The 24,831-nt window shown below is 44.8% G+C and overlaps 1 protein-coding gene across 1 annotated transcript; it reads left to right on the forward strand.

Annotated features, from left to right (window-relative positions):
- The first annotated feature begins 3,478 nt into the window (after positions 1-3,478).
- LOC115479691 (fatty acid-binding protein, heart-like) lies at positions 3,479-16,161 on the forward strand. The gene is made up of 4 exons (XM_030217796.1): positions 3,479-3,609; positions 7,850-8,022; positions 14,275-14,376; positions 15,679-16,161. The coding sequence occupies exons 1-4, from the start codon at positions 3,540-3,542 to the stop codon at positions 15,730-15,732; spliced, it is 399 nt and encodes a 132-aa protein (XP_030073656.1). The 5' UTR covers positions 3,479-3,539; the 3' UTR covers positions 15,733-16,161.
- Positions 16,162-24,831: the final 8,670 nt, after the last annotated feature.

Consider the following 24,831-nt stretch of genomic DNA (forward strand, 5'->3'; position numbering starts at 1 on the left):
CTCTCTATGACCCCCGTTGTCTTCTGGTTTCTTGATGTGTGGGTCAAGTGGGTCAGCGCATTTAAACAGCCACCTTGTCTTTCTGCCCAGTGGCGATTTCATTTTTAAACAGACAGTAGATGCTAAACTGGGGGTTGGCGGCATAGGAGTCAGCATCTCAAAAGGATGGTGGGTGCTAAACTCAGCAGACGTTTTATCCTTTCCTGATATCCATGATGTTGTACTACACTTAGGCACATCAGGCTAATGAAGGCTCTCCTCGCTGCAACGAGCTGACTCCAAAAGGATACTGCATTCATAGGAGCCGGCTCTGTGGGTGCTTGAGCACCCCCAATATGTTACTATGTATGCACACACCTTAATGCAACACCATTTGTAATTCTGTTACCCAGAAATGGCAACCGCCTTTACGGCAAATGTAAGCCACATTGAGCCTGCAAATTGGTGGGAAAACGCGGGATACAAATGCTACAAATAAATAAAATATTGAGAGAAGTTCTTTAAGTGTCCAGGAAGGGGGATATTTCCATTGGGCTTAGCACCCCCCAAAATTGTGAAAAGTTGGCTCCTATGGCTGCATTGAGCAGGATTGTAGGACACCCTTGGGCAGTTTGCATTGTCTTCCACTCTACAACTCATTATGATCGTCTTCCTCCATCGCCTTCTCCTTCCTCCACACCAGCCTTCCTCTACTTCCTTTCCTTTACCCCATTTTCTCCTTCTTCTCTGTTAAATATCATCAAACTCCCCATCTTCACAGAGAGAGTGGTGGATGCTTGGAATGCCCTTCCACGGGAGGTGGTGGAGAGGAAAACGGTAACGGAATTCAAACATGCGTGGGATAAACATAAAGGAATCCTGTTCAGAAGGAAGGGATCCTCAGGAGCTTAGCCGAGATTGGGTGGCAGAGCTGGTGGTGGGAGGCGGGGCTGGTGGTTGGGAGGCGGGGATAGTGCTGGGCAGACTTATACGGTCTGTGCCAGAGCCGATGGTGGGAGGCGGGGATAGTGCTGGGCAGACTTATACGGTCTGTGCCCTGAAGAGGACAGGTACAAATCAAAGTAGGGTATACACAAAAAGTAGCACATATGAGTTTATCTTGTTGGGCAGACTGGATGGACCATGCAGGTCTTTTTCTGCCTATCAAGTAACAATCACAGCGATATTTAAAGTAACTTCTAGTTGCACAGTCTTCCTAAAACGGGCATCTTCAGATTAAATTAGTCACCTCTAATCTGGGAAAGATCCCAGTGTCTTCATGGTGACATCCACATCTTCATTGATCAGCCCGTATGTAATCTATTTTCTAGTTTTTTACTATTTTTTCGACTTCGATTTCTATTTCCTTTTGTCTCACAATTTGTATATAACTAGTATTTAATATGCTACTTAGCTTTTTAGATCACTTTCAGCAGCGATGTTTTCTCCCAGTCCTAACCTCTGCCAACATGACCAGGTTTCGATAATCTTCGTCAGGGAAGAGGCATGCGTCACTGAGCTCACTCAAACTTATAGAGAAAAATGGTCTTTTTCTGCCGTCATCTACTATATTACTATGTTATCTCCCTTCCTGACCAGTTGACCAGTGCAGTGCCAAGTCCCTTTGGGACAAAGTGCCTCCTTTCCTCCACTGCTGAGGAAGTGAGCTGTCACTGGCTCTATGTACCAGTTCAGTAGGTACAATGAGCATTTGAGCACACCCACAATTGAGCAAACACCTTCAGGGTGTCAGAAAGAGAGCATTTGTTTAACACCCACCATCCTTTTGAGATACTGACTCCTATGTCACTAGCCCCAATCTAGCATCTACTTCCATAGTAACATAGTAAATGACGGCAGATAAAGACTTGAACGGTCCATCCAGTCTGCCCAACAGTCACACTCGTTATCAATTCGTGATTAAAATCAACATTGAAGGTGATATTATATACTTTATCATGAGTCTTTCTTTGGGGTTTCTGGGACTTAGACCGTAGAAGTCCGCCTGGCTCTGTTCTTATGTTCCACCTACTGGAGTTGCCGTCAAAGCCCACTCCAGCCTATCCAAATCCGTCTTGTCATTTGCGGGACCCAGGCCGTAAAAGTCTGCCCAGTACTGTTCTCAGTTCCAGCTACTGAAGTTACCATTGAAGCCCTTTCCAGCCTATCCTAAACTGGATTGCCATATACAGACAGGGACCTACAAAGTCTGCCTGGCACTGGTCTTAGGTCTTCACAGCCAGAGTAGCTGTCGAAGTGTCACTCACACATCCACCCAAGGGGGATTTTTTAAAATGTATTTTTGTTTTCTACCATCTATTTTCTAAATAGGATTCCTCTGTGTACATCCCACCCCTCTTTGAATTCCGCGCAGAGGGAAAAGCAGGGAGGGAATGAGCGGACTCGGAGCCAACAGGCGTGCACCTGGGGTGGAACGCCCCCACTGCCCCCCCTTGGTACGCCACTGTGGCCACCGCTTTGTCACACTGTGTTGTTCACTTTAAGGTCCTTGGACACCATCACCCCAATGTCCCTCTCCCCATCTTTGCATATCAGCCTCTCACCTCCTAGAACATACAACTCCCTTGGGTTTCTACTCCCCAAATGCATCATTTTGCACTTTTTTTTTTTTGCATTAAATACCATTCTTCTAACTTTTGCAGATCCCTTTTCATGTTTTCCATTCCCTTGGGAGTCAATGAAATCACCACTGGGCAGAAAGATAAGGCAGCTTTTTCAAATTCTCTAACCCACTTGAGCCATGCATCAAGTCAGCAGAAGGTAGCACAGTCACCCAGAGAGTTGTATCAGTCAGGATTAGAGCTGATTAGCTCAAGAAGACGGTAGGTCTCGTTTACCAAAACTCTTTCTTCTTAAATACAGTCTGTGAATCAAGCTCTAAGGCACTCATTCAAAGCTAAAAAGAGCCTGTAGCAGAGAGGAAACACACTCAGGTGCCAGAATTCTTCAATGAGAAGACCGCATTTACTCCAAGAATTAATGACGTTTAAACGGAGCGGTGTAATTATGCAAGGCAACAAGACCTTCCATGTTATTGGAAGCACACAGGCTGCCTTGGAAAGGAGCCTGGACTACACAGAAAAAGTGATACGCTCTTTATTTGACTATGCTGTCTTTCATTGAATCAGCTAAGACGTCTCCCAAGATAATGGTGTACAAGTTACCACACAGGTGAGGGATGTCACCCAGCTGTACACCACATTTACAATTACCTCGGTCCAAGGAAGAGTCAGAAACCCGGGAAAGAATCTGATTTTCTCTAGGACCGAAACCTCTTCCAGAGGTTCTGCCCTGAAAAGAAAAAAAACCCCACAACAACCAAACCACATAGCCACTAAAACTAACAGTATCCTCCTTCCCCACCCCATCTCTGGCAGCCAGTCCGGTCTTTCGACCGTGCCCTGATGCATGTCTAGACCCCGGTGCCTTTTTTTTCCATCATGTGACCTAAGGGACTATTTAAAGGGACCCATAAGTCTGGAAAACTCGTTCAGTCTCTCTTCTCTCCGGTTAGTGAGTGATACAGTCGTGTTCAAGCGATGGAGGCGTTCCTGGGTAACTGGAAACTGGTGGAGTCCCATGATTTTGATGAGTATATGAAGAAAATTGGTGAGTATTAATGTCTAAAAATAACTAAAGGTGGCGAGACTAGTCCAGAAAATCTGTTTCGCCTTTTTAGCTGCGGTGAGGCACGTGAATCTAAAGGAAACTGTATAGATTGTCACAGAAATACTTAATAGCTTTTAAATATAAGCTACATGATACTTCAGAAAGTACTACAAAGAACTCGTTACATGCAAGTGGGATATGCAAACTGGGGAGGGGTGGAACGGAGCCGAACCTTCGGCAGAAAGAACTCCATATGGAGTCCAAGAAATACAGTCCACGTTTTTGTTGGCGAGGGGACAAGTGTGTGAGGCTTTAGTTACTGGAGTTCACTGGTTCACTGCCCTCATGTGGTTGTGTGGGACACAAGTTTCCAAAAACCAGCGGAAAGTGCTTTTTTAAAACGCTGATAAGGGGGTGTGGAAAACTAAAAACAGAATCGCTTACTACAGTGAACTAACAGCAAGGTATTCGGTGAACAGAAAATTAACCCAAAATAAATGGACTTAATAGTAATATCTTTAAATAAAGATTAATCGGCGCCTCTTACGCGATAACAAGATTCCCGATTGGAGTCTGCAGCCTTATCTTGTCCGGGTGTGTGGGACAACTTTTTTTTTTTTTTTCTCCACTGTTGGAGTCGATCTTGTGACTTTTTTTTTTTTTTTTTTTTTTCTCTAGGATCGGCGGTGTTAAACTTATCCAAAAGATCTTCACGAGCATTTGAGAAGTTAGGTCGTGTCTTCCTGTGGCTAGGGTTTTTTTTTTCTTGAATGAAAAAAGTGCATTTCAGCAAAAGTGAAATCTTGCTGTCTATACATACTTAGCTTATGCTAGGATGGCGTCCAGTCTGGGGACAACTGGTATCGGGGTAAAACTTTGCTAGCTCAAAAAAAATTATATATAGATATTATCTTTTTCAGTCTCTAGAGGACTCTAAGACTCGCAAGTCTATGGGGCACTAGGCTTACGTGCTTTAATCACTCGTCCACCTCCTGCTGCTCATAAATCTAGCTGGAAATTTGTACTGCTAATGTGACCTGCGGGTAAACGACTTTATTGCTGTAATTAGCCTTGGGTAACCTATGAAAAGACGTTAAAAATCGTAGCAACAAAAAACCCTGATCTATTGGTAACTACCAACTGTCTATCAAATCAGCTTTAGGAGGGGTCCAGTATTCTGGAAAGTCCACAACTTTTCCATAGTAAAATATTAAAATTGCAGCAAAACTAGATGGAGAAGTGTCTCAACATAACATAAAAAATGTTTTCACTAGTGTAAAGGGATTGATTATTTTTCAGGAGGCTTGGTTTTGAAGAGATTAGATAAGGCTGAGAACCGGTCTGTACCTTGTGGGGATAAGCTGCTCTTATTCTATGCGTCCTGGGGAAGGTGCAGCATCTGACCTTGGCTGGGGTGGGGGTAACCCCTTTGATTCAATGCTTCCACTGGGGCCTAGCAGCATTAATCTGTATTGTAAGGTTTTTTGGAGGGTGTCCAAAAGGTGTCGAGGATAATGGGCTAAAAGTAATGCCTGTTATCAAGTGTTGTGTAGCACATTCAAGGGGTTAATCTAAATCTCAAAAACCCTATAGGCCAGGGCTTCCAGTAGAGATTACCACAACCAATATATGCTCCACTTTCAGTATCACCTTGCTAGAATTGGGACTGCTATCCTGTCCTTAATGACCCTGAGTCAACTGGGGTAACATTGCATCACACCAACTGTAATTGGTTATAAGCAAGTCTGAGCAGTTATGGCACTAGCCACATAGGGAATGAAGAGAAGAGAATCTACCCCTCCCCTCTCAAAAACACCCTAAGGGAAGTTTAGACATGTCCTGCAATCCATTCAGCCTTAGTCTGGTGTGTTAATAGAAAGTAGGAAGTGATTTCTATAGACTAAAATGTTTCCCATAGCAGCAATACTAAAAGTTATAAGATGTTCTAACACAATCTTAGAGCAAAGCTTTTCTTCATCCTTCCAAGAAGGAATCTTTTTGTCTGTAACGCAGCCTTGCCATAATGTGACACCTTTCATGTGGTCCACTGAAAGGTCACAATCTACACAATGGCTTAATTCTGTAAAGCTAGAAAACAGATATTCAATGTAGCTGTAGGCCTTTCTACAAACATGTTGGCCCTGTCATGTACCCTTCCTGCCATAGGCATTTAAGCTGTTTTTTTTTTTTTTTTTTCAGTATCTGGTGAGTTCCACCCACCAATTCCCCTGAGACAATTCCCACCTAAGGGGGACAAGTCCCACTAAGGACCCCCACCCCACCCCACTGGTCACCCTAGCCTTTTTTTAACCAACTGTAGCTTCTCTTGTATTGAATCCTATAAGTACATTCTGGTGTTTTTTTTTTTGGCATATGGATATAAACTTTTTCTTAAATTGTAATCCAATGTGTAACTTTTGTGTTACTTTTGAGGGGCTAAATTAGGTTAAACCTAGTTTGGGGGTGTGAGGGGCATTACCCCCTTGTACATGAACTGAGTGTCTGGAAGGGGAAAGGGATGTGTAAAAGATGATGTTGGGGGGGGGGGTGAGTACTGGTCCCCAAATGATCTGGAAGAGAAAAAGGAGGGAGATTACTTGCCTTGTCTTTTTTTATTTTGGGGGGTTATGGGTTGAAATTGATGGCTGGGAACGAACATAGTAACTGTTTTCATGTGGTATGATTAACTTAGTCAAGCTACTAGAGTAACTGAGGGGCCTTTAATATATTTACTACATTTATAGCCTGCCTTTATCCAAGGTGGGTAAGAATATTCACATATACCTAGTCGTCTTGAACACATAATAGCTAAGCACCTTTTAAGCTAAAAATGTGGTCACTAGGGTGGTTCTGACCAAAAGAAAAAGCCCAGAGAAGGAGAAAGATGGGTTGGTCAGGGTCAAAATATAAGCAGGAATTGCATTTCTTAATTCAAACTAGTAAATAAGACTTTGAAAGTTAAACTCTTCCAGTAACTTCTTTTGTCTATACTTAACCTACAGGCCCCTGTAATTTATTTTTGTTACATTTGTACCCCGCGCTTTCCCACTCATGGCAGGCTCAATGTGGCTTACATGGGGCAATGGAGGGTTAAGTGACTTGCCCAGAGTCACAAGGAGCTGCCTGTGCCTGAAGTGGGAATCCAACTCAGTTCCTCAGTTCCCCAGGACCAAAGTCCACCACCCTAACCACTAGGTCACTCCTCCACTGTTGCTACTATTTGAGATTCTACATGGAATGTTGCTATTCCACTAGCAACATTCTATGTAGAAGTCAGCCCTTGCAAATCACCAATGTGGCCACGCAGGCTTCTGCTTCTGTGAGTCTGACGTCCTGCACGCGTGCAGGACGTCAGACTCACAGAAACAGAAGCCTGCACAGCCTTGTACATGGAATGTTGCTAGTGGAGTAGCAACATTCCATGTAGAATCTCCAATAATATCTATTTTATTTTTGTTACATTTGTACCCTGCGCTTTCCCACTCATGGCAGGCTCAATGCGGCTTACATGGGGCAATGGAGGGTTAAGTGACTTGCCCAGAGTCACAAGGAGCTGCCTGTGCCTGAAGTGGGAATCAAACTCAGTTTCTCAGTTCCCCAGGACCAAAGTCCACCACCCTAACCACTAGGCCACTCGAGTGAGGTGATCAAATTTGCAGATAACAAAACTATTCAAGGTTGTTAAAACACATAGACTGTGAAATATTGCAAGAAGACCTTAGGAAACTGGAATCTAGTCTCCTTCTCATATTCTGTAGTCATAGAACCTTTTTCTGTACACTTGGCTACATGTTCAGCCAAAAATGAGTGACATGCAGGGCAGTGTTATCAGGCCAGTGTTCTCCCCAGTAGATATGGTGGACAGAATGGACATAATGCATGACTTTCTTGGCTGAATGATCATGCTGGTACTACTGGCAGGGCTGGCCTGATCATTAGGGAAGACTAGGTAGTCACCTGGGGGTGGGGCAGAAAGGAAATAGTCCAGAAATTCACACAATAAAGAACTACAAGACTGAACTTTACATAGAGGGAATTTTCAAAACAATTCACTTCTGGGGTAAATAACTTTTGAAAGCTGCCATCTTAGATCTATACTTGTGTTAAATGTAATACAGGATTGTGTAGGGAGGCATTATGCTCATCTTTGGGGGGGGAGGGAGCACTGGCCCCAATGTCTGGGACTCCCCCTCCCCCCAACAAAAAATTGCACTAACTGGAAAAAGTTCTTTCCCTGTAGGTGTTGGTTTTGCAACCAGGCAGATAGCCAACGTGACCAAACCTACCACCATCATCTGCATGGAGGGGGATACGATAATTGTGAAGACCCAGAGCACCTTCAAGAACACAGAACTAAAGTTTAAACTGGGAGAGGAGTTTGACGAAACAACTGCTGATGACAGAAAAGTCAAGGTACAAAACTAGTTCTGTTGTAGCAATTCCATACTATAGTTTTATTTTATATTTATATTCCACATTATCCTAAACTGGCCAATGTGGCTTACAGTATAGCTGCTAATTGGTACAGAAGCATTCAGAAAATCAGCAAAAGTCCTAAGGAAACTGATGTAAGCACACAAAGGGAAAAAATTGGGGGAAAAATCTCATTGCTACATAAGCAGATTCAATTACTTATTGACTTTAGTAGACATTGACATCCCACCACCTAGTCTGCTTCTCTGCTTAGAGAACTTTACCTCCCTATTGCTGCTTGGCTCATACATGGCTTGAGAATGAGTTGTACAGCCCTACCATGACGAAGGCTGACAAGTTTAATGTGTGATCATAAAACTTAATGGCATATTTTGTGTATACTTGACTCAGACTCCCCTGGAGGTGTGGCATTGCACACTCCTGCCTCTCAGATAATTCTTGGCTAGCGCCGCACCTGAATTCAGAAATTGGGGGGGGGGGGGGGGGGAGCAGGGGAAGGAACAGTGAAGGTGAAATTTTACCAGGCAGTAGATTATTCAAGTGAAAACACTGCTAAACAAATTTTCTTGTTGGTGCTAAGGATTTTGTCATTGCTGCTAGCCAGCAGCTCAATGAGCTCATGACTTTACTGACATCACTTTTGGGCTACCAGATAAAGAGCACTGGCACTTCATGGCCAACTTGTGGAACACTTTGGGCTAAACATTTGGGTGGAAAAGGTGGTGGTAAGCAACGTAGCTTCCTGGGCAGACTTCAACCAGTTGAAACTGAAATGTTGGCATTGGCAGTTCAATGTTGGACCAAGGCTTGCGTACATAAGTAATGCTACACTGGGGAAAAGGACCAAGGGTCCATTGAGCCCAGCATCCTCTCCAGGCCAAGGGCACCTGGCAAGCTTCCCAAATGTACAAACAATTCTATACACGTTCCTGGAATTGTGGATTTTTAGTAGTGGTTTATGGACTTGTCCTTTAGGAAACCATCTAACCCCTTTTTAAACTCTGCTAAGCTAACCACCTTCACCACATTCTCAGCAATGAAGTCCAGAGTTTAATTACACGTTGGGTGAAAATGTTTCTCCGATTTGGCATTTTGATTTTGTCTGCTGCTCTTGATATGGTAAACCATCAGGAATCTGAGGTTTCCAATGGCTTGTCTAACTTTTGCTTCAAGGTAGGTATACAACATGTTACAGGGATCTGGTAGCCTTGTTACTTGCCATGCAAAAGGCTGGTCTCTGGCATATTCAGAAATGCAAAATAAGGCATTCTTTATCCCAGGACACGCATTAAAATCATTTCCCTATTACTTCTACCAGTTGTACTTAAAAACCCATTGCCCCCATGACTGAGATGTGGCTGGTTATAATACCTACAGTAGGGGACCTATTGTAATACTTGCTGTGAGAGATGGATTCTCTACTTACTGAGGAACCGGAATGGTAGGGTGGTTCACGCAGCTTTCTGGTGGTATAGAAGCTGCCCTCTGAGGCAGGATGTTGAGCACTTGCAGCTTGTGCAAAATACTGCTGTGATTATCATGACAGCTGTAAGTCAGTTGCACAGGCTCCCTAGTCACTTGTGGATTTGTGGTTCAAGTATTGCTGCTGTTAACATGGTTAGCACTTCTATCTTGAGTAGACCTTACATCCTAAGGAAGTGGGTTTGATTGAGATGCTCCTATTATGAGGAAATAGGGTAGTGCTGTCTGTGCAGGTCCCATTGGACCTGAGAGGTGAACATGATTTTGCAGTGGCTCAGGTAAAGGCTGAAGGCTTTGGGGTAGGGAGGGTCAGATGCACCTTTGATTGTTTGTAGGAGTCCACAGTTGAAAGGGAATGGATTATGTAGATGCTGACTGCATTCATTATGCTATACAAGAGCAGGCCAGAAATGCTATTAGGCTAGAGGACCTCATACCAGCTCTGTGGGTGCACACAATATTGGCAATACCCATGCAGAATGGACCTCAGCCTGACTCTGCATAGTTCTAAAACCTAGTATTCTGCCTGAGTGAGATGACTCCCCCTCAAGTTGGTGTCTTGGCTTCAGTTACAGCCAGCAAAAAAATTTGTATTTGTGGAGAGAGTGAGGAGGGCCTTCGCTTCTTCCCTGATATAAACTCCATTGGACAATCTTTGGTTTACACAATAAAACAACCCCCCCAAAAAAAAATCGTAACTCCAGTCTACCATGGTGGCACAAGCACTGCCTTCCAAATCTTACAATTTCATTTGTTTTTTAATATGGAGCAAATACTGACTGTACAGTTCAAATCACTTATCTGACCACAAGTCTTCACAACCTTGTGTTTATTTTTCAAATGACGCAAATGTCAAAACTAAGTACAAAGTTGTAAAAGATTTGTGGTCGGCTAAGTTGACTTGAACGGTTTTCTGGATTTTAAGCTTTGCTCTCAAGCTGGATATAAATCTCCTCTCTTCTCCCTGGTTTCTTGGGAGCTTCATTGTGTGGCTTTTTTCTGGGTAGTACTGGAAACCTTTGATAGGAAGCCAATTGAAGTTGGGCTGCCCCTCCCTAGCAGGTGAGGTATCATTTGATAAACCTTTTCAGAGTGACGTTCATGGTATTTTTCCTCATCACCAGGTTAATTGGATTAAAGTAGGTAGAGGCTCATGCAAGTGGCAACTTTGGAAATTGTTCCATCATGGGGAGCTGATCAAAACCCTCAAAGCCAGATGTCTTTAAATTGCAAGAGTTTGAAGACAGAGGTAGTTTCACTCAGCTTCTATATCAAGTCTGAGCTGTATAATTTGATTTTAGGATGAAATACATGCATAAGGACTTTAAAGCAGTGTGTACTTAGTTATAAGCCACACAATGTCGTGTCAAAAGCAAGTAAATACTTGCCTTCAGATAAGCCTCTGCAAACCTTCAGAATACTATACCATTTTAACTAAGTCTTATCTTTACTGGAAAACTTGTTTTAAAAATCAGGTTGGAGGGAGAGGGAACAACCAGTAGCAATGGCTAACAGTAGAATAGTGAGTACTGGGAACTAGTGATCAGCGCTTTGACTACCAGCGTCACTAACCTAGAATTTCAGTGCCAGGCCATGTCTAGGTTCTTCCATTTGATCTCAGGTTTATGGAGCCAACTAAAAATATCACACTAACTGGTTATGGTATACCACAAAGTTAATGCAGTTAAGTGGTGTGGAGAAGTGGTCTAATGGTTGGGGGTCCTGGGGAACTGGGTTTGATTCCTGCTGCTGCTGCCTGATAGTCAGCAGTGGGTTGAGATACTGTTCATCAAACCTGGTCCTGGAAGCACACCAGTCAGTCCAGGTTCAAGGATAGCCACAATGAATAGTCATGAACATTCACTGAAGAATAAATAGTCTGGCATGCTTCCAGGACTAAGTTTGGAAACCACTGGACTAGTCCAACCATTTCCCATCTTGACAACCAGTTGAGTGATACAAAACCACCTCCTATCCCATAAAACTTGCATAGTGGTACTGCCTGGAACAAAAGGTTTCCCTTGTACCACTTACTAATACATTAGCAGAGGTGAAACTGCCACACTGGACTTGACATCACTGAAGTGTTCTCGGTAGATTTTATGAACTGCCCTTGAACTCAAACTGTGGCAATGCTTCATCAATTGGCCTGAATGGCATGTACCCTTTATGTGCCATCTGACTTCAAAAGGAGTCCCCTCCCCCTCCCCCTTAAAGTGCTTTCAGAACTGGAGCTTGAGCACTTAGAGGCAGATGCACTAAACGTTTTTCATCGTTAAATGAGCCCTCAGGGAAGAATTTCCTATCCTTTCCATGCACTTAAGCCTATTTTCCGACGACAGTAGCAGCTAACGAAAACGGAATGGAGATGAGCAATTAGTGTGAAAACCCCATTGAAACGACATGCACTAACCTTTTCCCGATTGCCTTTACGCAGGAAAAAGGCAGGAAAACTAACGAGAGGTCTGGACCTCTCGTTAGGACAGCTCTGTGCCAGGAAAAAGTGTTAATTGAAAAAATAAACAAACTTTGAGCCAATCCCAGCGCATTAGCAGAGCTAAAAGCGCTGTGATTGGTCCAAAGGACCTCAGAAAACACATAAAAAAATAAAAATAAAAAAAGGATCGGGAGGGGGCAAGGGCGCTCATCAGGAGCGTCCTGTACGGACGGCCTTGCTCCCCACTTTCTGCCGCTCCCCCCACCCCGAAAAAGCAAACTTCTAGAAGCCCCTGCCCCCCTCCCTTCCTCAGTACTCTGTCACCTGTGCTCCGCCTCCCGACATCCTCCGTCCGTGCCCTGCCCCCTTTTGGGGTCGTCGCCGCCATTCCCCTCCTCCATCGGGCCCCCCTTCCTCTTACCGGGCCCGTGCAGCGCCTCTCTCCTCTGTCCGAAGGCGCTGCACGGGCAAGAAGAACGCTGATCAGCTGATGCCTGCCTTCGCCTAGCTTCGATAGAGCGTCTTTCTCCTCCTGGGCCCGCCCCTGTCTGACGTCAGTAACCTACGTAGGTTACTGATGTCAGACAGGGGCGGGCCCAGGAGGAGAAAGACGCTCTATCGAAGCTAGGCGAAGGCAGGCATCAGCTGATTCAGCGTTCTTGCCCGTGCAGCGCCTTCGGACAGAGGAGAGAGGCGCTGCACGGGCCCGGTAAGAGGAAGGGGGGCCCGATGGAGGAGGGGAATGGCGGCGACGACCCCAAAAGGGGGCGGGGCACGGACGGAGGATGTCGGGAGGCGGAGCACAGGTGACTGAGGAAGGGAGAGGGGCAGGGTCTTCTAGAAGTTTGATTTTTCGGGGTGTGGGGAGCAGCGGGGGGGGGCAAGGCCGTCTGTACAGGACGCTCCTGATGAGCGCCCTTGCCCCCTCCCGACGCTTTTTTTTTTATTTTTGTTTTTATTTGGGAGCCATGTGCTTGCGATTTGACTGTTTTGACTGTTTGTGGCATGCGCAGAGCAGCTAACATAACGCTTGGCTGCTCTGCGCATGATTTGGGGGCCGATTAACGATGTGTATTGTGATTCTTTGATACATTGTACGTTTCACTACCGATCTCAGCATGTGTGACTTTTTTTTTGGTGCATTTTTCGTTATTTAAAATCGTTAGGGACTTTAACGATTTAGATTTTTTTACGTTTGGTTGCTGCATCTGCCTCTTAAGCTTGACAGGTCTGGGCTCTTGCATATACAGCACTCTCCTCTCCCCCCCCCCCCCCCTCCATCTAAACTGACTAGTTACTCTGAGCAGCTTTGTCAATGGAGGCAGGGTTAATATTTGCATGTTTCTGCAGTATATGCTCTAAGAGCTATGTCAATCCTTGAACAAACTTAACAGCAGGATACAAGATCCTTTTAAGTGTCTGCTTCATGGGTAGTGGAAAACGAGGTGAAATGTAAATGCCTACATGCATAGGAGCCAACTTTTCAAAATGATTGGGGGTGCTGAGTTTTTTTTTTTTTTTTTTTTTTTTTTTTTTTACAGGTGGTGCATTTCTCCATGCCCTCCATCCATGTCCAGCAATTGCTCCTCTTGCCCCCAGCCCAATCTCTTCTCCCACAACAGTCCTCCGTCCTTGCCTTCCTGCTGCCCAGAATTTAAAACTCATCTTACCTCAGTCCTGGCAGCAGTCAAAGGTGCACAGGCTCAGCTTCAGCCTTCTCTCAGCTCTCTGGTTCTGCCCTCATTTCCTGTTTCCGCAAGGGCAGGGACCAGAGAGCTGAGAGAAGGGAAGGCTGAAGCCAAGCCTGCTCACCTTTCACTGCTGCTAGGACTGAGCAAGGTAAGATATATATATTTTTTTTTAATTCTGGACGGAGGACTGTTGAGGGAGAAGAGGGCAGGCTGGCTGGGGTTGGAACCAGAACTTCCAATGGCGGGTTAAAATATTGGGGGTGCTTGAGCACCCATGGAGTCGGCACCTATACCGACTTGTGTACCTGTAGTGTAGTTTTCTTTATCTGCCTTATTTTCAGGGTCGGCTTCCAACTGGACCAGGTGAGGCTCTGACCCAGGGTGCCAAAATACCCAGCCATTGACCTCATTTGACCTATAGGTTTAAGTGCTGCTTTTCTTCCCACCCTAGCTCTCTAGTCTAGTTAACACTAGATGTTGCCACCACCAGCAACTGACATAAGCTTTACAGGGTGTGTGTGGGGGGGGGGGGTGCTGGGGAGGGAAAGAGGTGCAGAATTATTCCTTGAGTCAGCCTAGATTGTCACTTTTCTCTGGTCCTGACTGTGGTCTCTTTTGCAGTCCATTGTGACTCTAGATGGGAAGAAGCTCAAACATGTTCAGAAATGGGAAGGCAAAGAGACATCGCTGGTGCGAGAGATCCAAGATGGGAAACTCATTCTGGTAAGGGAATCGCAGCCCCAAAACATGCTGCTTAGTTCAGTTAACTGGCTAGATGTCATATGCTTCTCTTCCTCCCCCCCCCCCCCCCCCCCCCCAAAAAAAGTCACACCATGACCACAGGCAGGTTGGAGCTGCTGCTGTTTCCTAATCAGATACATGGGTATTTTTAAGATACCATATTCTAGGTACTTATGATCTGGATTTTTTCACTGGGGGGGGGGGAACAAGATGGAGATTAAAAATTTTTTTTTTGTAGCTGCATTTGGTTGCCTACTACCTGGCTTGGGGGTCTGCAGGATCATTCTGTGAAGAACAGTACCTTTGTTTTATCTTACTATGATCACTTTTATGACTTTACTGCCTTTTGGAGATCATTAATCCTATCTGAACTGTACAATCAGTTTTCCTCCAGGTCAGTCCTGGGATGCCCTAGGCAGGACCTTCAACCCAAAATCCTCGTTCCTAGCCTGTCGACTCCCACTAAGAGTTTGATAACTAAACAATCATCCCACATTCTGTAAATGTGTAGGCACTTTTAGGTTGCTGTGGTTCCTAGTCTCTAAAGGCAATTCACTTAAATACCTGCATCTGACTTGGAACTAATGCAAAGCCAAAAATCACTTCCAGCTAGCTTCTCCTTCCCCCCCCCCCCCCCCCCCCAAAAAAAAAAAAAAATCAGGCCTGCCTTCAAGATGGTTGTGCATTCAGCACAGTAAAAGCAAGACTGGATAAACCTGACTTTTGTAAAAATTGGAATCAGCTGGCATCTCCTGAATCTTCCAGGTTGGAAGAATTAACACAAAATGTAACCTGCTTTTTTTTTTTTTAGTAGGAATTTAAGGCAAGAGGTGGCTAGAACTTGTCACCAAGTTATTGGCCTTATGACCCTAGGAGGTGGTTCATGCACCCACAGTGGGAGAGGTTACCTGACTTGTTTGGCTCCCGTCCACCAGTTCTAGAAGCATCTGCTATGGACAACTAAACCTTGCTTGGGGCTCGGACATAACACCAGTAGTGGCTATAACTTTAGTGGCTCCTTAGATGCCATTCCACTTAGTGCATGCAAAAATTCACTCACTCTAGGTTTTAGCATGCCTTATTAAACTTTTTTTTTTAAAACTTGTGGTTGGTTGTTGCCAAATACTATAGATCTCTAATCCCCCCCCCCCCCCCCCCCCCCCCACTGTTGTGCAATGTTCTCAACACTTGCTTGTAACCTATTTGAACTCGGATCAACCTTTCCCAGATGCCAAGGCAGTCTGTGCACCACAGGACATAATTTATCTTCTATTTTCATTTCAGACTCTGACCATGGATGATGTTGTCTGCACACGCACTTATGAAAAGGCCACATAAGGATTCAGTTCAGCCTCCATCCCAACCAGCACTTTCTAGTCTTGTGTTCTGAACTTCAGATGCACTGAAGTGGCAAGGCATTTGTATCTGCATGCCCCAAAGTGTTTCCTGTTGCTCCTTATCAGTGATTTCTACAACTTCTTGGCTTTGACCAGACATTTTTTTTTGTCTGGTAACTTATTGCCAGATCCCTGTGCTCAACAGAATAAGGCCAGGACTAGTTCATTTTTCCTGATGACTGGTACTATGGCTGAGAAACACTACCTCTTAAACATGTTCCAAAGATTATCTAGCTAACCTTTTGTGAACTGTAACCAATGCAGTTACTGGTATTAAAAGCCAATAACAGCATATAAGCTAAGGTGATCAACTTGGAGCCCTACTTTGGAAGTGTGACTATTTGATTAATAAAACTGAACTAGCAGAAAATGGTTTTGTTCATTCTTGGGTTATGCTAGTTTATAATGGCTAAATTATGGAGATCATACAGGGTCCCAAGCATCTAAGTCATGGTACTCCAGCTATGTGTCAACTCCTTCCTTGACCCAGCTGTGGTCATGGTCAAGTTCTCATTGATACTTTGAGTGCCTAGATCTTGAATCTTGGTTGAAGTCAAGTTCTCATTGTTACTTCAACTGAGATCTAGGCCGGTACTCAAATGCTAAGCCACCCTTCAGGGGTGTGCTGATCACTGAGACCCACTGCACACTAGCCAAGTCCCCTGCAACCAGTCACAGAATCTGTGACAAGGCAGAATTGGTGTGTAGAACCTGAACTCTTTCATTAAAACTTGGGGATCATGGGTCCATTTTAGCAGACAATGGAAAAGGTGCTGGTACTCAGTACCCCCTCAAAAAAAAAAAAAAAGCCCTGATCTAGGCTCTCAGATGTTGTAGACAAGTTATATAAAAGTACTTTTAGCAACAGTGTTAGTACATATTTTTTCTACTTGAAGATACTGTAGAGACAGATCAACACTTGCTAAGCCAGTGTTGAACTACCGTTTTGACAATAGATTCTGATAGTCCATAAAAATATAGCAACCTAAAGTGTATTACTACAGATGTATATGAAGTCATAACTTGTATGATTGTTGGGAACCCTTAATCCTTACAATGGAAGATTAGCCCTTATACAATAGAAGTAGCTCAAAACATCAAGCTGAGCTAATTCAAATATCGAACTGCTTTATCTGTGAGTGTAGTAGAGGTACACTTGTTGTTCCTAACGTCAATCTTTCTGCATGGACATTTAATGTCCTAGCTTTCCCATTTTGGAAAATCTTAGCTGCTAGAGTTGCGTTAAGTACTGATGCAAGTAGTTGGCCTGCCTAGACCATGTTTAGTCACCATTTTTGACTAGCTGCAACTGTGCATACTGGTTACAAAACACAACTGGAAGCAGCATGATGTACTGTTGGATGTCACTGCATTAGAACCCATTAGACTGAGCTGAGAATTACTGTTGCAGTGATGTGCATCAACTCAAACTTAGTAATGGGGTTGATTCAGAACCAGGTGGTTGCAGTGATGTATAAAGGGGCATAACAGGCACAGAGGTTAGTGCAGAAAGGCTCCTGCCATGCACACAATATATAAACAGATGTAAATGAGTCCATAGGCATTCCTATATAACACAAGTAAATGGGAGGGGGGAGGATTTGGATGCCAGTACTTGCAATGTTAAGTGACAGGCTGTAACAAGTCTGTGCAAAGAGATTACCATTGCACCCCTACATAAATATCAAACTTGAGACCCAAGTTGTACATTGTGTGTGTGGCTAAAGAAACGAATATAGGTGCTGTTACTGTAGAACCTTTTGCATGTAGCTGGCACGTTTTCCCTGATTAAGCATACAAGTTCGGTAAGTGTCTTCTAGCTTTACACTGACAATTCACAATCAGAGGCCTTCACTTTGATCATGGTGTGACTTTAACATTATAATACCCCCTTTCTCAGTACATTGAGATGACGGGAGGGAGTAGCACTCTCTTCTCCTTCCAGCACCATGCCCAGTACATCGTGGTATGCTCTGCTGGGGCCTTCTGTACCATATGGGGGTAATAGCCTGCCTGGCATGGATTGTCAGGGGGAGGGGTGGAGAAAGCCTTAACCCCAATGCCAGCTCTGAGCTGGTGTAGGGTTAAGGTGCTATTCTGCCTCTGAGCAGAGATTCATATTGTGTGCTTTTGGTCTCTAATGCCCACATTTACCTTTTATCATTGGGAGGAGGGGAGTATTAGCTTTTAACTGCAAGTGGGAGCATACATGTGGGCAGGCCAGGGCCATGTCACTAGTGAGTTGTGTAACTTATAGCATACTACCAGCTTTTTCTCTCTGACTTTAAATTATATGGTGATTGTAAATGGATGCCTGATGGGCAGTAGATCAAGTCTTTAAACTGTACCAATTGCATGCATTGCCTGGTGCATTTGGGCATGCCAGCTTTAATGCCAGCCATGCACAAGTGGGTGTACCTAAAATGTGATAGGCAAATGCAACTGTGCACTAGTATTTTATAATGGCTTAAGTGCATGACGTACCATAATAGACTTGGCACTAGTACCCTTGTGGTCACCATATACTAACTAAGTTAATAGAATTGCCCTTTGGTTTTTAAATATTGTGACAGACAAGAAGTAAAGTCTGCCAAACAATCCCCAGCGCACATATCAAGCCTGGCCAAAACAGGCCTAGGAAATAGAATGTTTAGAGCAGGGGAGGAGCCTATAACATCTATGGTAAGTTGTTGTTTTTTTTTTTTTTTAAACCCCATTCTGCCCAAGTTCTAGGTCAAACTTTTTTTTGTTTCCTGCTGCTTATAGTTTGTAGCTCAGTAATGAATGTGCAAATGATGCTTTTAGTGATACTATATAACGGAAGCAGTAAGGGCAGAGTATAGACAATGGTGTTTGTTGAATAAAAGTGCAAAAAATTATATACTTCCCCCTCACCTACTGCTGTGACTCATTTTGAGATTTTGTTCTTTCAGACAAGAGTAAAAAGCACATAGCAGCAACAAACAATATGCCACTATTTAAATCCCTTTCCTGGCTTCATTGGACATCAGCACGTTCACTAATCTCAAGTTGGGTGGCTGTAGTCATCTGCCATAACATGGTGACATCTGCTTTGTTCCTGAAACTACAAATTCATAGTAGAAACTGTAGTAAGGTTTGTGCTTCTCCACCAATGGTTAACTACTCTTGGGGAAACCTGTTAGGCTAATGACACTCTGTCAGACAGACTTAACCAAATGTAATGCATTATGTAGTAAATGATTATGGATCAGCCCATCTAATCTACTTGACCATGATTCTCTGTTTTATGGGATTTTGTATGCTTATTCGTCTTAAGTAACTAACCTTAAGTATAAATTGCCAACCACAGCTCTCCATTCTGGCCTTGACTCTTTCATCCCCATGTGCATCACCACCCTCCACATGAACCCACTAATAATGATAGAAAATGCTATTCCATGATAGTCTCTTAGTACATGCGTTCATTTGAGCACAGAATGTTCTTGTCTTTGAAAAAATGTGTAACAAATGCATGGCCCCCAGGCTCAGTGCTGCTGCTGCAGCTGTGTATTGCTTCTGGTCTCCTGGTGGGCTGGGGCTGTTTAGTGGTTGCAACCTGTAGGAGGGAGGAAACTATAACCAGTTCTTTAAGCTACACCTCTTGCTAATAGTACTAGTAGCTCAGACAGAGGTGCATGGGGATAGAAATGTTTGTTTAGATTTTGCTCACACCTTTGTCTGTCAGTAATAGCTCAAGGTGAGTTACATTCAGGTACTCTGGATAGTTCTCTGTCCCAGGAGGGCTCATGATCTAAGTCTGTACCTGAGACAATGGAGGGTGAAGTGACTTGCCCAAGATCACAAGGAGCAGCAGTGGGATTTGAACCGGCCACCTCTGGATTGCAAGACCAGTGCTCTAACCACTAGGCCACACCTCCACTAGCAACATTCCGTGTAGAATCTCAAATAGTAGCAACATTCCATGTTCCACTGCACTAACCACTAGGCCACTCCTCCATTAGCAACATTCCGTGTAGAATCTCAAATAGTAGCAACATTCCATGTTCCACTGCACTAACCACTAGGCCACTCCTCCACTAGTAACATTCCATATAGAAGCCTGCCCTTGCAGATCAGCAATGTGGCCGTGCAAGCTTCTGTTTCTGTGAGTCAGACTCTCAGAAACAGAAGCCTGCGTGGCCGTGTTACTGATCTGCAAGGGCAGTCTTCTACATGGAATGTTACTAGTGGAATAGCAACATTAACATTCCATGTAGAATCTCAAGGTGAGTTACATTCAGGTAAACTGGATATTTCTCTGTCCCAGGAGGGCTCACAATCTAAGTTTGTACCTGAGGCAATGGAGCGTTAAATGACTTGCCCAAGATTACAAGGAGCAGCAGTGGGATTTGAGCCGGTCACCTCTGGATTGCAAGACTGGTGCTCTAACCACTAGGCCACTCATCCACATGTTGTATGTATATATCTGTCTTATAGCTTTCTTTTAGTTAGATTTAATCATTGTAGATTTTAGCACAGCTAGTAAAGGTCTCATTTACCTAACAGATTCCACGGTACTTGAGTACTCTGTGTCAGTGAAATAGGCTGTAAATCCAGAGCAGTACATTTTTGCCGATGAGGGTGGGATTCATCCAAAGAAAGATTTCCTCCTCCTCTGCATTCCTCTTAAAAAGGTGTCAAACTCATCCCTCCTGGAATCTTACCTGTCCTTGCCAGGGCTGCCAAACTTCCAAGGGCGGGCCCAGCGCTGGGGTCTCTCTCCTGCTCCCAGGCTGCTGGTGCTGCAGTCCCTGGTCTCACTCGCCTGCCCTCGGCTCCATTGACAACCCCCCCCCCTCTGTCCGCCACCGGGCCCCCTGTGTTCAAATCAGCAGCACCTTACCTCTGTGTGAAAGTGGTAGATCGCCCTCGTCTGATGTAACTTCTTATTTCTGGGAGGGAGGGCCCGAAGCGAGGCGATCTACTGCTTTTATACGGAGGTGAGGCGCTGCCAATTTGAATGCAGGGGGTGGTGGGTGGGTGGGTGGAGAGTGGGGACTGCGGCAGTGGTGGCCTGAGTAGTGATTGGGGGAGGGGCCTGGTCCCTGCAAGAGTTTTAATGGTACCTACAAAAAAAAAAAAAAAAGTTCCAGTCAGCTCTCTGGGTTCGAGCTGCAGCACTGCAAGGAAGAACGGGAAGGTAGAACACGGTGTGCTCATGTAAAGCTCGTCTATGATTCGCTGGCACTGTGTGCTGAGAGATTGACACATGCATGCACCAGTAACATAGTAGATGACGGTAGGAAAAGACCTGCACGGTCCATCCAGTCTGCCCAACAAGATAAATTCATATGTGCTACTTTTTTTATTTGTACTGTCCTCTTCAGGGCACAGACCGTATAAGTCTGCCCAGCACTAGCCCCGCCTCCCAACCCCCAGTTCTGCCACCCATTCTAGGCTAAGCTCCTGAGGATCCATTCCTTCTGCACAGGATTCCTTTATGTTTATCCCATGTATGTTTGAATTCCGTTTCTGTTTTCCTCTCCACCACCTCCCACGGGAGGGCATTTCAAGCATCCACCACTCTCTCCGTGAAGAAATACTTCCTGACATTTTTCTTGAGTCTGCCCCCCTTCAATCTCATTTCATGCCCTCTCGTTCTACCGCCTTCCCATCTCCAGAAAAGGTTTGTTTGCGGATTAATACCTTTCAAATATTTGAACGTCTGTATCATATCACCCCTGTTTCTCCTTTCCTCCAGGGTATACATGTTCAGGTCAGCAAGTCTCTCCTCATATGTCTTGTAACGCAAATTCCATACCATCCTCATAGCTTTTCTTTGCGCCGCTTCAATTCTTTTTACATCCTTAGCAAGATACGGCCTCCAAAACTGAACACAATACTCCAGGTGGGGCCTCACCAACGACTTGTATAAATAAAAAAATAATAAACCTAGATGCCTTGCTATAAAACTATCCTCTCCATGTTTTGTGTCTCAGGATCCACTGGAAACAGGGTGTTTCCACAAGCCCCATATGGATTTACCTAGTAGGTCAGCTGATCTCTGATGCTTGTGCCTTTATCAGAGCTGAGGCCTGTGCATCAGCCGGGGAGCAGAGAGGGTTAATGGAAGACTTTCTATATCTGTGCTGTTAAAGCGATAAGGAGGTGGCACTCAAAGAACTTGGCCAGTGCGAGGCTGGCACAGGTGTAGTTTACACTTCCACGGGAACCCTGCAGGAACTATTTTCACGGAAGTATTTTTTTCACGGAGAGAGTAGTGGATGCTTGGAATGCCCCCCTCCCGCGGGAGGTGGTGGAAATGAAAACGGAATTCGAACATGCGTGGGATAAGCATAAAGGAATCCTGTGCAGAAGGAATGGATCCTCAGGAGCTTAGTCGAGATCGGGAGGCGGGGCCGGTGGTTGGGAGGCGGGGATAATGCTGGGCAGACTTATACGGTCTGTGCCAGAGCCGGTGGTGGGAGGTGGGGATAGTGCTGGGCAGACTTATACGGTCTGTGCCCTGAAGAGGACAGGTACAAATCAAAGTAGGGTATACACAAAAAGTAGCACATATGAGTTATCTTGTTGGGCAGACTGGATGGACCGTGCAGGTCTTTTTCTGCCGTCATCTACTACGTTACTATAAACTGCTTCCATCCTCACGGGAACTCCACAGCCCCAGAGGGGATTCCTGCAAAGCCTGTTCCCATGACAGTCTGTAAGCGCAAACTGAGTTACATGCATGTACAGTAGGTATTTCCCTGTCTCTAAAGTACCCTCTAATTTTGTACCTGAGGCAGTGGAGGTTTAAACAACCTGCCCAAGACTCCAAGGAGTTGTAATGGAAGTTGAACACAGGCTTCCCTGGTTCTTAGCCTGCTGCTATTAGGTTACTCCACCACTCCTAGTGGAGTCCTGGAGCATGGCCCCTGCCTGAGGATTGTCATTGCAGTAACCAGATTAGGTACTTTTTGGGCAAAGAAGGGAAGGCACAAAATAGGGGGGGGGGGGGGAAATCCCCAGTTAGATACGAATTAAAGCTGATGGTGTCCTATACCAGCACTGGTTCTGATTGGAGCTGGAGCCCCAACAGAGCAGGAGGACACTGTGGAGTTTAAAAAAAAAAATACAGGACCGAAGTAAATTGAAATATATGCTAGGGGGAGTAATCTAGTGTTTAGAGCAGCAGCAGGCTGAGAAGCAGGGAATGCAGGATTCAAATTCTGGGCAAGTCACTTAACCCTCCATTGCCCCAGGTACAAATGAGTACCTGTATATAATATGTAAACCACTTTGAACCTGCTATGAGTGGGAAAGCGCGGGGTACAAATGTAACAAAAATAAAATAGATACTATTGGAGATTCTACATGGAATGTTGCTATTCCACTAGCAACATTCCATGTAGAAGGCTGCGCAGGCTTCTGTTTCTGTGAGTCTGACGTCCTGCACGTACGTGCAGGACGTCAGACTCACAGAAGCAGAAGCCTGCGCGGCCACATTGCTGATCTGCAAGGGCCGACTTCTGCATGGAATGTTGCTAGTGAAATAGCAACATTCCATGTAGAATCTCAAATAGTAGCAACAGTGGAGGAGTGGCCTAGTGGTTAAGGTGGTGGACTTTGGTTCTGAGGAACTGAGTTCAATTCCCACTTCAGGCACAGGCAGCTCCTTGTGACTCTGGGCAAGTCACTTAACCCTCCATTGCCCCATGTGAGCCGCATTGAGCCTGCCATGAGTGGGAAAGTGCAGGGTACAAATGTAACAAAAATAAAATAGATACTATTGGAGATTCTACATGGAATGTTTCTACTATTGGAGATTCTACATGGAATGTTGCTATTCCACTAGCAACAATCCATGTAGAAGCCTGCGCGTCCACATTGGTGATCTGCAAGGGCTGACTTCTACATGGAATGTTGCTAGTGGAATAGCAACATTCCATGTAGAATCTCAAATAGTAGCAACAGTGGAGGAGTGGCCTAGTGGTTAGGGTGGTGGACTTTGGTCCTGAGGAACTGAGTTTGATTCCCACTTCAGGCACAGGCAGCTCCTTGTGACTCTGGGCAAGTCACTTAACCCTCCATTGCCCCATGTAAGCCGCATTGAGCCTGCCATGAGTGGGAAAGCGCGGGGTACAAATGTAACAAAAAAAAAATAATCCTACCACAGCTCCTTGTGTTCTTGGGCAAGTCACTTACTACTCCAGTATCTCAGGTAGATTATGAGCCCTCCAGGGACAAGAAAAAGTAGCTACCCTACCTGAATGTATTATATTCCTGAGAAAGATGTGAGCTGTCTCCAACTCCTTCTTAACCCTTCTCTAAAACTAGCCAACACCTAGTCAAATTCACCAGCAGATGATGCATCGCTGCAGGCTTGGCCTCAGGTTCCAGCCCATGGCTCTGCTTTTTCAGTGCCTTCTGCTGTGTTGCCTCTCTTCTGCTGACAGTCCCAGCCCATCTCTTACAGCAGGGTCCACGTGTTCACCCCACTGGTCTTGGACAGGTGCCACCTTCCTGACCCCAAATGTATTAAACATGTAGATTAATGATTACACAAAATAGAAATCAATTCCAACTTATTCCCTATGCAGAGCAGGTCATAGGGTGATTTAAGTTAACATTCTATCCTTTTGTATTATACTACCCCTAGAATCCTACACAGATCAGGATTAAGCCATAGACAATATTTAAGGGGGGGGCTCTTAGATGTGTTAATTCAATGGCTTCCTACAGCTGATTTATCAGTACAAATGCCCTCAGGGGCATTGTCTTCCAATCAGTAGCAAGAGTTGGTGAGCAGAGATTAGTTAGTTTTCTTTTGAAGTACGAGCCACATGGGACCCCATTCATAAAATGTATATTAGGAGTGGGATTCACTAAAGAGTTAAACTGTCCTGATCATAGGAGCCAACTTTTCCGAAATATTGGGGGTGCAAAACCCAATGAAAATGACATCTCCTTTGACATAGTCAAAGAGCTTGTTCAATATTGAGGGGGGGGGGCTCAATCACACATACCACCCAAAGAGATGGCTCTGGTCCTGATCCTGACACAGACAATGTTGAAATAT

Source organism: Microcaecilia unicolor, chromosome 11 (assembly GCF_901765095.1).
Source record: "Microcaecilia unicolor chromosome 11, aMicUni1.1, whole genome shotgun sequence".
Taxonomy (NCBI): domain Eukaryota; kingdom Metazoa; phylum Chordata; class Amphibia; order Gymnophiona; family Siphonopidae; genus Microcaecilia; species Microcaecilia unicolor.